Consider the following 14434-nt stretch of genomic DNA (forward strand, 5'->3'; position numbering starts at 1 on the left):
CCTAACCCTGACTGGATTCCAAGCCAGTGTAATGTGACTAGCAGGCATGATGTGGCATGTAAACCAGGAGTTTCAGGCAGCTGTGTAAGGGTAAAGCTAGGCCTTCAAAGTAAGGCCTTATGATATATTTAATGTATTGTCATAAAGATTTGAATGATAACATTCAGCTAGGAACTCACATGGTGAAGGCCATAGGACTGAACATGAATAAATTCAACAACCATGTCTCAGTCACTAACAAATACAGCCATGGTTTGTAACTCTACAAGTCGCGCAAAATGGGGATACCTAGTCAGTTGTACAACTGAATGCATTCAATTGAAATGTGCTAACCCAACCCCTCTGAATCAGCGAGGTGTGGGGGGCTGACTTAATAGACATCCACATCATCGGTGCCCAGGGAACAGTGGGTTAAATGCCTTGTTCAGGGGAAGAGCAACAGATTTTTACCTTGTCAGCTCAGGGATTCGATCCAGCAACCTTTCGGTTACTGGCCCAACACTCCTCACCAGGCTACACTGGGAAATACACAAACTAGGCTTTAACCATACAGTGTTAAAATAACAGCCCAAAATGAGTTACTGTAACACTATATGTGTTAATTTCCTAACACTGAGAAAGTGCAACAGTGTAAGTACTGTTGATGATTCAACACTGAATAATTTGCTATGCATTGAAAGTGTTACCACATACATTGCCAAAACAAACATATAGAAATGTATCAAATCAATAATGATAGACCTCTCTCTCTCTCTCTCTCTCAAGCCAGCTCCTCCCCTTACGATGAGGGCTGGGTACCACAGTCTCTCATCTACCTGTGCCCGCGTGAGTATGTTTATGGAGCACCGCACGTGCCCGCGCATCATTTTCTGACGGCACTAATCTGGAAGCTCTCTCCTTGGGCTCGTGGCATCGCCTGGTGCCCGCGTGCCAGAAGACTACTGTCCCAATTTTTAAACTCAGGATAAGACATTTAAGTCTATATCGACGATTATACAAACTTTTAAATATTGTGTGAAAGTTATAGCATATCGACGTTTTTGGGGACTCGGTGGCATCAGTCGGTTGCTTCGTTGTACATTAGGATAACCGTATTTTGATCTAGTCAAAAAAACCTCTCGAGAACGGTAAGTAGCCTTCACTCTAGGTTTCTCTGTATTGAATGTAGGCTACGTTTAGCCCGCTGTTATTTTTTTTTTCAAATCTACAGTGCAGCCTGTGCATGTGAACTGCGTCAGTGTGTTGTTTGACAGGATGTGTGAGTGGGCACGGAGCTGCGCTGATAAAGGGGTGTGGGGGGGGCAGAGTTGATTTGCCTCAGTGTGCTGATGGCTCAAGCTTCATCGTATTACAGGGGTGGATGTGTGCAGTATTAGTGATTATATTGATGAAGATGTTATAAGACATTCTAATAGATGATAAGGGGTTCCTAAAGTTTTCATGAAATGTGGTGCATAGCAGCGGTGTGTGCGCGTGAGATGCGCGACAGCGCGGAACGTACTGTAGGCCTATCCTACCGCTGCACAGTGAATATGAGCGAAGTACGCCCCCTTGCCGGTGAACGCCCAGTCCGGATGCGGTCCCCTGCTCTCCTGTCCATCACTCTGTCAACGCCAGTTAAAACACCCCGACGGAGTTTTCCCATTCATAATCATAGAGTAAAGCAGAGGTTTTTAAACTAGGTTATTCATTTGAACTCTAACTCAGTTTAACTGTCCCTCTTTCCAGGATAACGAGGAGGAAGACACTTCGACCATGGTTGTGTTTACACAGAATGACTGAAACGATATTTCCAAAGAGCAACCGATGCGAGGGACGACGCGAGGGACGAGTACATTTATGGATGGTCCTGGTAGGGCACATTGGAACTCCATTACTGTGTGAATAGCCTACAATTGACTTTTGCTTCCAGGACTCTCCCTTTCGTTCTACCTTTGGGTCTGGAGTTTGTGGTTCTGTCTCTCTGGGATTGTAGTTTTGAGGGAGAGTGTGGTGTCATGTCTTGGATATAGACCTTGCTATGAGTCTGGCGTGGAAAGTACCTCGTGGAAGGTGTGCAGCGGGCTACAGACTGGAAGGACTCGACATCGGCAACTGATAGGCTACCCCCGTTTTTACCGAGCGTAATGCACCTGGCATGAAGACAGAGAATGGATATTATTTGGGAACTATTTATTATTCTTCACGCCAATTTCATCATCTGTGTATCAGGTACGTTTTCAGTCATTGATATTGGTGGGTCCGGTGTGAGACGGACAAAAGGGCAGGTGCATGAGAACGCAGGGAGGAACATTGATAAGGAAGTTGTGAAATGTTGCAGAAAACGTTGAAATGAATGAAAACCTTGTAATGAATGATGTACGCGGTCGATAGTCTGTTCAGTTGATAGGCCAATTGATATAGAATGAATTGATCGGAAACATTTGAGAACGAAGACATTTACAGATCAGAATCTGCCGGAAACTCTGATTTCACTTAGTTGTGGATGTCACTGGGAACAGATACAATAGGGTAGCCTATAAGATTGTACCCCAAAATATGTTTTTGCTGTATTTCATTATGTTCAGTATTGAATTATGCAAGTGTTAGCAACTGATATCAATTATGTCAACTGAACGAATGATTACACGAGAAGAGAGGTCGTGTGAGAATGATTTCGTTGAATGGGAAACAATTCATCAATATTATAATTCATTCGACAGATTTCTTTCATAGGTTTAGACTTGGAGCTGACGTTTTCGTAAGGCGAAATCGAGGTTTATTTCGTTAAATTGTGAATGCAAAGTTTAAGGAAAATATCCTAGAACCGTATTACCACTACTGTTGAACTCTTATGATGAGACAGTTATCCTGTGCTACACCGTACTGATACGGGTTTCAGTGGAGTGGGCTAAATGGGAACGCATGCACTGGTCATGGCGCGAGGGCTGTTCCAGAACTATTAGCCTACAGCTGTTAGACTGTTCATGTGAGTGGATAGGTGCTGCGTAGTAGATAGGAACAGTATTGACTTATCTTTATTATGTCAGGCTTGGAGCTAAAATATCAAATTAGTTCGAGTTCCATCGAAAGGGTTAATACTTGTGCGCGTCGGTGAGAGCTGTTTGGGTTGAAGCGCCGCTGGGCTGTACCGTCATGCGTACCCCCGTTGACTATTAAGTCAAATGCATTAGCAAGATCCATAATCAATGCAATCAAGTCCACATGCCAAACATTTCTTATACCACCATTGGAGACGAATGTAATATTGTTTGCAGGGAATCTTTGCGTACAGTAGAGGCATATAGACGAGACTACCCGCCGGCTCTCATATCAAACTCCGATGATACTTGTACAACCTAATATTGAAGCAGGTACCCGTCATGGGCTGAGTGCTGTACTTGAGAGGCATGTGCCCAATCATTCACTGTGACGACCAGGGATGTGAGCAAAACCTCCCTCCTTCCCCTCCTCTCTGAGCGCATGTATTACGCACGACCTTCGTTTGGAATTTCCACATCTCCCCTCGAGCCTGACTGGAAATGATGATTATAGGCTAGTTATGAATGACCACTCACGCACGTCCCTCCCCTCCTTCCCCTCCCCTTTATCTGTTTCCCCATTTTTTTTTAGGAGGGATGTGTGTAATAATTTGCTGTTCCTCTTGGGTCCGTAGTGAATGGACGTTATTACATTACACACGTTATTACAGACTTGCCAGTGTTGCTTAATGTATCAAATTGTAAAATATGTAGACTAGCTGCCAAACCTTATGCACATATAATCCCTCCCCCTCTTTCGCACAGGCCTGCTATTTCCATGGTAACTCAAATTTGATACCAGCGGGAATGTGGTTGAGGAGAGTAGCCTACAGAATATTGTAGACTGGAAAGGTTATCTTTAAACATGCCCAGACTGCTCTTTTCCGCAAAAGGTCATTGAAGACACACCATGATGATCAGTTTAAAGACATGATCTTGAACCTTGGCAGCAAGTATTTTTTAAAACCTCCCGCTTTGGGCTGGATGTGTCCATGTGTAGTTCATACATGCATAATATATTAGCATACTGTTTTACCTCAATTAGCCATGACATTCCTAGTTTAAAAGCAACTGTTTTTGCCGGAGAGTACTACTTACTACTTACATTTTTACTGCTTAAAAGTATACAAAAAAAAAGAGAATGTCATCAATTATGTAAAAGGTTAAAGGTTTGAAAAAGTACAGTATTACATGGCTTAGTCTCCTAAAATGATACTATAGGCACAACATAACGTAGTGCGTAAAAATCATCTGTCCTCGGCTTGCAACACTCATTACTGGATTCCATACTGCCTCAGGAAGCAACTTCATCAAAACAACTGTTCTTCAGGAGCTTCATGAAATGGGTTTCCATGGCTGAGCTGCCGCACACAAGCCTAAGATCACAATACATACTGTCCACATCTCTCTCTCTCTCCCTCGTGCTCTCTCTCTCTCTCTCTCTCTCCCTCGTGCTCTCTCTCTCTCTCTCTCTCTCTCTCTCTCTCCCTCGTGCTCTCTCTCTCTCTCTCTCTCTCTCTCTCTCTCTCTCTCTCTCCCTCGTTCTCGGGAGATGTAGGGATTTGGAGCTGGTTTGACTGAAGCATCATCTCCAAATATTGCACAGGTGTCTGGAATCAAACGGTTCTCCGCTCTTCTAATTCCCCCAGCCCCATCCATTCTCCCCTAAAAGGACTAGGCTCATATTGGCAGTTATTCGTCTCAAGGATGTTGTAAAAGTTTCCTCTATTATACAATCCCCTATATAACAGACTGGGTCATGAACCCGGGTTGCTTACTCGACTCAAGGTTGCATTAGCCCACTGAGTTAAAGCCGTTTTCGCTGTGAGGTCTCATGCAAGCTTACTCGTTACATGATCATAGTTTCCTGAAGCACATCTGTTACACGCTAACATTTAACACGATCCACGCTTCCACTTGCCGGATCTCCGAGTGTGAATGATGCCATTTCCAATGCAACAGTTGTCTTCTTTGTTTTCCTGCCCGTCTGAGTTTTACACACACCAGATACAGTCCATCCATCATCAGTAGGCCTATAGCCTCTAACAGAGGGGGATAAACACACCCTTGGGTCAATACAGTGATCCAAGACATAATCTGAATATAATACATACATCAAAACATGTTAGATGGGTCACTGGCTTACTGTAGAACATCTCTCTCCCCTGAGTCTGGATTGGAAGAGAATAGAGCATTACCCATGTGCACATGTATTAATCCAGTAATTACGTGGGGTCAAAGCAGACAATTATATGTGTTTGAAAACTCAGTAACGTTGGTAGTTAAGTCCGTGTGTAAGTAGAAATGTCCAACTTGGGCCGTCTAATTATTCCAGCCTCCCAATTGGTTTGTTCATTAACCCATCTCCCCTGCAACCTTGCTTACTTGAATAATGTGTTCTTAGTCAATGTAGCTTGTAGATTGCTTGAAGCTCTAAATGGGAAAATGACAGACAATTGCTGACCACATAACCTGCATATTCACTATGTAGTTGCGCGGGGCAACGGGTCTGACAAACACAAAAGACTTCTAAAACAATCCATCTCTCTAAACCGAATCATTTCCATGTTCCATAAGATTACAGTCTATATAACTTCAACAGATACTTCTGTAGCACAGTTAGTAGAGCATGGCGCTTGTAACGCCAGGGTAGTGGGTTCGATTCCCGGGACCACCCATACGTAGAATGTATGCACACATGACTGTAAGTCGCTTTGGATAAAAACGTCTGCTAAATGGCATATATTATTATTATTACTATTTCATACCATCCCCCTGTACAGCAGTAGTAACTGCCTATCATACTCATATCCACGCTCCCCATGGTTGGAGAGGATACAGAGGAACAGTTTAAACCCATTCACTTCAATTAAAACCCATTCACTTCAATTAAAACCCATTCACTTCAATTAAAACCCATTCACTTCAATTAGTTACTGACTGAGAACTGTAATATTAACAACAGTTGAATGCTGCTGTTTACTCTTCCGGCTAAAGAGCGTCTCTCATTCGTTTAGAGGAGATGCATTTACTCTACCATTAGAAATCAGAGCAGGCAGCATTCATGCATTCTCCAGCACAGCGGCTAAAACGGCACTAATTCACCGGCTTTAATTCAAAAGTTCAACATGGGACCCCTTCACTTTCATGTTGGAGGCTCATTTGGGTGACTGCAGGAGGCCTAAATATCTCTCACTCGCTCTATCGTTTCCTCCCACTCCCTCCCTCTCTCTGAAGTAGGCACAATACCTTTGTGAAAGGTACATCTAATATTTTTATTAATTTGCATGATTTTATTCCTGTCTGTAGCCTGGTAGAATTTATTTAAGTGTTGATAAAGCGTTTAAGCAAGGTTTTAATTTGTATTTCATGTCCCTGAAGCAATACTCTGTGTACTGCTTTAGTTTTTTTTCTCCAAAGTGAGATCATAAAATAATTACTACGCTTGCTGCTTATTTATTGTGCTGTGTTTGTTCTTCACTTCGCTGGAAAACAAATCTGTTCGTTTCTCACAGTTTCCCGATATCCGTACAAACCTATTCTATGAATATTACAGTGTTACAGATGAATGTATCCATATATATATATCATTCCAACTGTCAACTATCTTCAACTTCAACCACCTTAACCTTCTCAAACATAGACCAAAGAGAAAAGACTACGAGACAATAAATATATATTTTTTAATGAATACCCTTTTAACACACAGACTGGTTTCCCTCTGAGAGAACACAGGAACTGGAGTATCCCTGTGTATCCAGTCATATGGGACTGAAGCGTCTCCGTGCTGCTGGGGTCTGCAGTCAACCTGTCCTCCCTGACAGTGTGTCTCAAACCAACATCCCCACTCCTGTCCCTAACCGCCTCTGCCTGTCTGGACCGCATGGCCACAGTGTGAGTGTGTGAGTGAGCGAGCGAGAGAGAGAGAGAGAGAGAGAGAAAGAGAGAGAGAGAGAGTATGTTTTTTTTGGCATGGTGTGTGTGTGTGCCACTCAGATCACCCTCTCTGTCAAGTCTATCAGCCTGTCAGAATGACACGACCTCCACACAGCTGTAATTTACTAGAGGGAGCTGTTTGTTTGTGTATGTGACTGGAGCAGAGCGTGGTTTAACTGCCAAAACAGCACAGGGCCTCACCATGGTACCACATTGCAGGGTAGCATGAGTAATGCGCAAGCACATAAGCAAGCACTGATAGCCACCGTATAATAATTGCACACACACACACACACACACACACACACACACACACACACACACACACACACACACACACACACACACACACACACACACACACACACACACACACACACACACACACACACACACACACACACACACACACACACACACACACGCACACACACGTGGCACTCTCCACAGTGTCCCAATTCGCCTCCACAGCCCTGTCAGGAATGCAAACTCTCCAGTCACTAATCTGATAATCCTGTGCAGATGTGTGTCCAGTAATGGGGATGTAACGCAGGGGTGTACTTTACTGTCTGTGTGGGAGTGTGTGAGAGAGACAGAGCCAGACAGTATTCAGCCTACTATAGTATCCTCTTTCAGTATCCTGAAGCAGTTGTTTTTGTTTACCCTTCTTCCGTGATAATTGGTGATCATGCCTGTAACACAAATACACAATTTGCACACTATGCAGTCTCTTGACACAACCAGGTGTGTGCTGGCACTAAGTATTATACCACAATAATATAGGAAAGAGGAGCCAACTGCAGAATGCAACAGAGTACTTATTATTGCTCCCATCTGTCACATGCAATTATGATATCATTTTCATAATGATGGACCAAATACTCCAATCTACAGAATAAACCAAAAAACCACTTCAACTACAATAACATTCTGAGTAACAGGTTACAGATTTGTTTCTCTTCTTGCTATGACATTGATATGTTGTTGTTTATGTACCTTAGTTGAATGCACTGACTGTCAGTCACTCTGGATAAGAGTATAACTGTGTTGTACTCTACTGTATTGTATTGTACTATACTCTACTTTTCTTTATTGTACTGTGTACTGTAATTTACTGTAATCTGCTGTGCTTTACTGTACTGTAACTGTGCTGTCCAAACTTGTGGAACATAGATGTCTAGGATTGGTTAATCAAGGCTGGTCCGACTGCACAAAAAATAATATATGAAAAAATGAAGGCCATCGTAAAATGCTTGACTCCTTGACTATAGAACATCCCACAAATCTAAAAGCAGGACCAGTGGAATTCTGGGGCTAGTATAAGGAGATTCCACTTTATTGCTTAGGCTACCAGTCATGATGTTTCACGGTCGTGGCTGCCATCCCATTTTGACACTTTTTATGGCCACTGAATCTCACATATGTACCGTCCTTTGTTTCAGAATAGCAAAGCAGGTAGTACCTATGTGTAGAAAAGCACAGTTTGAGTTTTCTCTTCAGATCTACTTTTGGATCCAGGTAGACCCATTAAGAAGTGTAATCCAGGTAGACCCATTAAGAAGTGTAATCCAGGTAGACCCATTAAGAAGTGTAATCCAGGTAGACCCATTAAGAAGTGTAATCCAGGTAGACCCATCAAGAAGTGTAATCCAGGTAGACCCATTAAGAAGTGTAATCCAGGTAGACCCATTAAGAAGTGTAATCCAGGTAGACCCATTAAGAAGTGTAATCCAGGTAGACCCATTAAGAAGTGTAATCCAGGTAGACCCATTAAGAAGTGTAATCCAGGTAGACCCATTAAGAAGTGCAATCCAGGTAGACCCACTAAGAAGTGTAATCCAGGTAGACCCATTAAGAAGTGTAATCCAGGTAGACCCATTAAGAAGTGCAATCCAGGTAGACCCATTAAGAGGTGTAATCCAGGTAGACCCATTTTTTTTAACCTTTATTTAACTAGGCAAGTCAGTTAAGAACAAATTCTTATTTTCAATGACAGCCTAGGAACAGTGGGTTAACTGCGTGTTCAGGGGCAGAACAACAGATTTGTACCTTGTCAGCTCGGGGATTTGAACTTGCAACCTTCCGGTTACCAGTCCAACACTCTAACCACTAGGCTACCCTGTGTAATCCAGGTAGACCCATTAACCAGTTGAAGCTAGGGGGGCGCTATTTCATTATTGGATAAAAAAACGTGCCCGTTTTAAGTGCAATATTTTGTCACAAAAAGATGCTCGACTATGCATATAATTGCCAGCTTTGGAAAGAAAACACTCTGACGTTTTCAAAACTGCAAAGATATTATCTGTGGGTGCCCCAGAACTGATCTTAAAGGCGAAACCAAGATGCAACCTCAAACAGGAAATGAGCAGGCTTTTTGAGGCTCTGTTTTCCATTGTCTCCTTATATGGCTGTGAAAGCGCCACGAATTAGCCTGCCCTTTCTATCGTTTCTCCAAGTTGTCTGCAGCATTGTGACGTATTTGTAGGCATACTACATTTACCAGGGGTCCGCCCGGTGTCCTTTGTTGAAATTGTTGCGTAATCTCCAAGCTGCTCGCATTCATCCATGTGATTGAGACAGAGAGGAAGAGATATGAAGAGATATGTGAAAAATACCTTGAGGATTGATTCTAAACAATGTTTACCTTGTTTCAGTTGATATTATGGAGTTAATGTGGAAGAAAGTTTGGCGTTTGGATGAATGAATTTTCTTTTTTTTTTGGTAGCCAAACATGACGCAGAAAACGGACCGATTTCTCCTGCACAACTAATTTCTCAGGAAAACTGAACATTTGCTATCTAACTCAGAGTCTCCTCATTGAAAACATCCAAAGTTCTTCAAAGGTAAATGATTTATTGAATGTTTTTGCTGGTTTTTGTTAAAATGTTGCCTGCTAATGCTAACGCTAAATGCTAATGCTAAATGCTAACGCTAAATGCTAAATGCTAGCTCGACGCAAGAAGTTAAAAAGTGCCACCTAGATAGACCCATTAATAAATGCAATCCAGGTAGACCCATTAAGACATAATGCAGGTATACCCATTAAGAAGTGCAATCAGGTAGACCCATTAAGAAGTGCAATCCAGGTAGACCCATTAACTTCTTGCGTCTAGCCATCCCGGATCCGGTATCGTGACTACAGCCTCAAGCTCATTACCATAAGGCAACGTTAACTATTCATGAAAATCGCAAATGAAATGAAATCAATATGCTAGCTCTCAAGCTTAGCCTTTTGTTAACAACACTGTCATCTCAGATTTTCAAAAATATGCTTCTCTACCATTGCAAACTAGCATTTAGCATTTAGCGTTAGCATTTAGCGTTAGCATTTAGCGTTAGCATTTAGCATTAGCATTAGCAGGCCACATTTTTCACAAAAACCAGCAAAAACATTCAATAAATCATTTACCTTTGAAGAACTTTGGATGTTTTCAATGAGGAGACTCTCAGTTAGATAGCAAATGTTCAGTTTTTCCTGAAAGATTTTTTGTGCAGGAGAAATCGGTCCGTTTGGTGCGTCACGTTTGGCTACCAAAAAAAAACGAAAATTCAGTTATCCAAACGCCAAAACTTTTTTCCAAATTAACTCCATAATATCGACTGAAACATGGCAAACATTGTTTCGAACCAATCCTCAAGGTGTTTTTCACATATCTCTTCAATGTGGTATCGTTCCTGGAAGTGTGCTTTCCTGTCTGTATCCCATGGCAAAATGAGTGTTACTGACAATTGCGCACCGATTTAAACAACGGACACCGGACGGCCCCCTGGCAAATGTAGTCTCTTATGGCAAATCTTCCAATGATATGCCTACAAATACGCCACAATGCTGCAGACATCTTGGATGAACGGCAGAGCGCATAGGCTCGTTCACAGCATATTCACAGCCATATAAGGAGACGTTAAAAATCCTGTTCATTTCCTGTTTGAAGTTCCATCTTGGTTTCGCCTGTAGCATTAGTTCTGGGGCACTCACAGATAATATCTTTGCAGTTTTGGAGACGTCAGAGTTTTGTCTTTCCAAGGCTGTCAATTCCATGCATAGTCGAGCATCTTTTCGTGACAAAATATTGCGCTTAAAACGGGCACGTCTTTTTATCCAATAATGAAATAGCGCCCCCATAGCTTCAACTGGTTAAGAAGTGCAATCCAGGTAGACCCATTAAGACATATAATGCAGGTAGACCAATTAAGAAGTGTAATCCAGGTAGACCCATTAAGTGTAATCCAGGTAGATCCATTAAGAAGTGCAATCCAGATAGACCCATTAATAAATGCAATCCAGGTAGACCCATTAAGAAGTGCATTCCAGGTAAACCCATTAAAAAGTGTAATCCAGGTAGACCCATTAAGAAGTGCAATCCAGATAGACCCATTAATAAATGCAATCCAGGTAGACCCATTAAGAAGTGCATTCCAGGTAAACCCATTAAAAAGTGTAATCCAGGTAGACCCATTAAAACGTATAATGCAGGTAGACCAATTAAGAGGTGTAATCCAGGTAGACCAATTAAGAGGTGTAATCCAGGTAGACCAATTAAGAAGTGTAGATGTTCTGAATCTTGCCACTGGACTAGAAGTACCACCTTAGTGGTTTTCAAACGCAATCGTTACCACAATAGAGGAAAACACAAAGACGTTCATTTTAGCTAAGTCTATTGCTGATGGATGGAAGGACGCTAGCCTTTCAAAACCCTTTTTAAAGTGAATCCTTTCTTTGCTAAGTGATGAAAAACAATAGAAAGAAAATGTTTCTTTAATGTCTCTGTTAAAAACAGCAACACTTTTCAAGACAGAGAGAGAGACGGAGTTGATCTATTTATCTCCTAGAACCCTCAAACTCAACTCTGGACCTCGAAGCCAGTTCCACTACATTTTCTTTCATTCTTCCCCTTTAATCAGGGACTGATTTAGACCAGGAACACCAGGTGTATGCAATTAATGATCAGGTAGAACAGGAAACCAGCAGGCTCTGGACCTCGTAGAGTAAGAGTTGAGTACCCCTGCCCTAGAGCTTTCTCTTCGGCGATACCGTATATTGATATGAACCCAATTTTTCATGTCGTCGGCCCTGTTTTTTAAACCGGCGACCCAGTGGTTTCTGGCCAGCCTCTATATCCCGACTCGCTAATCTATAGGCTACCTGGCAAAACACTCCTGGCCCGCTATCTATGCTATAGCAAAGCACCCAATTCCCAGCTAGCCCATCGTATAGAGAACAACCTGTCTGTGGAGGCAGCCAAAGAAGATTGAGAAAGATTGAGGAGTGTTAGGAAGTCTCCCACGCGTACGCGTAGCATATTGCTCGCTGCATTTTGTTATAGGAAAGCAAATGCAGATGCTTTGGCTTGATTGAGAGTGTCCTCGAGGGGATGGGCCCCTGACACACACACACAGCTGGGGCCATTATAGGGCCCCACAAACAGGAGCGGTGTGAGTGATAATTGTCTCATAAGTCAATAAGCACAGCTGTTGAAAAGGTCAAGTTTCATTTATGGACAGACGCGTGTCGCTACTGTCTCACTCAGCTTACCCCCTCTCCTCTCTCCTCTCTCTCTCTCTCCCTCTCTCTCCCCCTCTCTCCCTCTCCCTCCCTCTCCCTCTCCCTCTCTCTCTCTCTCTCTCTCTCTCTCTCTCTCTCTCTCTCTCTATTTATATATATATCCTCCTCTATCCTTCCCACCCCCCTCTCTCTCACACACACACACACTCTCTCTCTCTCTCTCTCTTTATCTTTCTCTGTTTCTTTCTGCATGGCTGAGCAGGTGGATTGCCACGGTGTCGTGCTGAATATTAATAGCAGAGTTATATGAAAAGTGTTTATTTACAGAGCCTCTTTGCATTTATAGGGGGTTGACAGGGACAGGCCAGGCTAGGCCGAGGAAGGCCGAGAGCACAGGGACAGGCCAGGGTAGGCCTGGGGAAGGCTAGGCCGGGATAGGCCGGAGTAGGCCGGACTCACAGGGACAGGCCAGGCTGGGGTAGGCCGGAGGGACAGGCTGGGCCGGGGTAGGCCGGACTCACAGGGACAGGCCAGGCTGGGGTAGGCCGGACTCACAGGGACAGGGCAGGATGGGGTAGGCTGGAGGGACAGGCTAGGCCGGGGTAGGCCGGACTCACAGGGACAGGCCAGGCTGGGGTAGGCCGGAGGGACAGGCTGGGCCGGGGTAGGCCGGACTCACAGGGACAGGCCAGGCTGGGGTAGGCCGGACTCACAGGGACAGGGCAGGATGGGGTAGGCCGGAGGGACAGGCTAGGTCGGGATAGGCCGGACTCACAGGGACAGGCCAGGCTGGGGTAGGCTGGAGGGACAGGCTGGGCCGGGGTAGGCTGGAGGGACAGGCTGGGCCGGGGTAGGCTGGAGGGACAGGCTGGGCCGGGGTAGGCCGGACTCACAGGGACTGGCCAGGCTGGGGTAGGCTGGAGGGACAGGCTGGGCTGGGGTAGGCTGGATGGACAGGCTAGGCCGGGGTAGGCTGGAGGGACAGGCTGGGCCGGGGTAGGCCGGACTCACAGGGACAAGCTTGGGCTGGGCAATATGGCCAAAATATCATATCATGGTATTTTTAAAATGTTTGACGGTATGACTGTATTTTATTAATAAAAGTTCTACATTTGCTTTATGAGTAGTGTGTTACCCTACGGTGGCAACACATAGATTCTAAATGATTTCAGTGCGTCTTTCTCCATTCTGATTGTTTTATACTGTTAAATTCAACTTCAACCTAAAATAATTTCCTGCATTTCCATCAATTTCTGCATTTCCTGCACTCAGTTGAGTTCATTTCCAAACTGCCACGATATGTGTAAAAGTAGTAGGCCTTATTTTTTACCAAATGTTGCAATTTTGATTTAAATCAAAACACTTGAGTGAACTTTTGAAATCATGGAAATAGAATGTTTATTATAATTCTATAGCTGGAAAATAAATAATAGTGGGCACTTTGAATACAGTGTTGTTTGGCATGGCAACGAATGAAAATGCCATGGACAAGTTATTGTGACAGGGTAGGAACCAAAGTGATGTTCAGTATTTCATAGGGGACCCTGTAATCTTTGGCTACATAAAATCTTTATTCATATAGCCAACATATTCCTGCTTCCTCTTTGATTTAGAAGATGCTGTTGCAAAAACAACATGCTGATTTAAGCCTCCACCCTTACTGGTATCAGGCTGTATTAGCTAGCTACATTTGCTCTGACTCAGTACTTTTATTAGCTAGCGATTAGCATTAGTGGCTAACAGGAGTTAGCTTAATTTGCTAAGAAAATACAAAAACTAGCTGTTTGCAGATGTAAGAAACACAAACTAATATTGTAATTATATAACTCATGTGGTTTTATATTAAGATCAAATTGGAAGCAACATCGTTGTCACATTGTTGCATGTGCTGCATTGACCATGCAGACTGAACTAAAGTGTATCGTGGTCAAGCAACAACAAATGCGCTCCTTGAGTAACAGGGTGGGACTAGGTC

The 14434-nt window shown here is 43.4% G+C and overlaps 1 protein-coding gene across 2 annotated transcripts in view; it reads left to right on the forward strand.

The window, feature by feature from the left end:
* The first annotated feature begins 887 nt into the window (after positions 1-887).
* LOC118363449 (carbonic anhydrase-related protein 10-like) overlaps positions 888-14434 on the forward strand; it is a 362043-nt gene continuing 348496 nt past the window's right edge. For both annotated transcript variants that reach the window (XM_052492943.1, XM_052492954.1), the window contains exons 1-2: positions 888-1127; positions 1729-2211. In XM_052492943.1, the coding sequence (XP_052348903.1) occupies positions 2151-2211 (61 nt within the window). In that variant the 5' untranslated portion in view covers positions 888-1127; positions 1729-2150. The remainder of the gene's footprint in view (positions 1128-1728; positions 2212-14434) is intronic.

Source organism: Oncorhynchus keta, chromosome 3 (assembly GCF_023373465.1).
Source record: "Oncorhynchus keta strain PuntledgeMale-10-30-2019 chromosome 3, Oket_V2, whole genome shotgun sequence".
Lineage (NCBI taxonomy): Eukaryota > Metazoa > Chordata > Actinopteri > Salmoniformes > Salmonidae > Oncorhynchus > Oncorhynchus keta.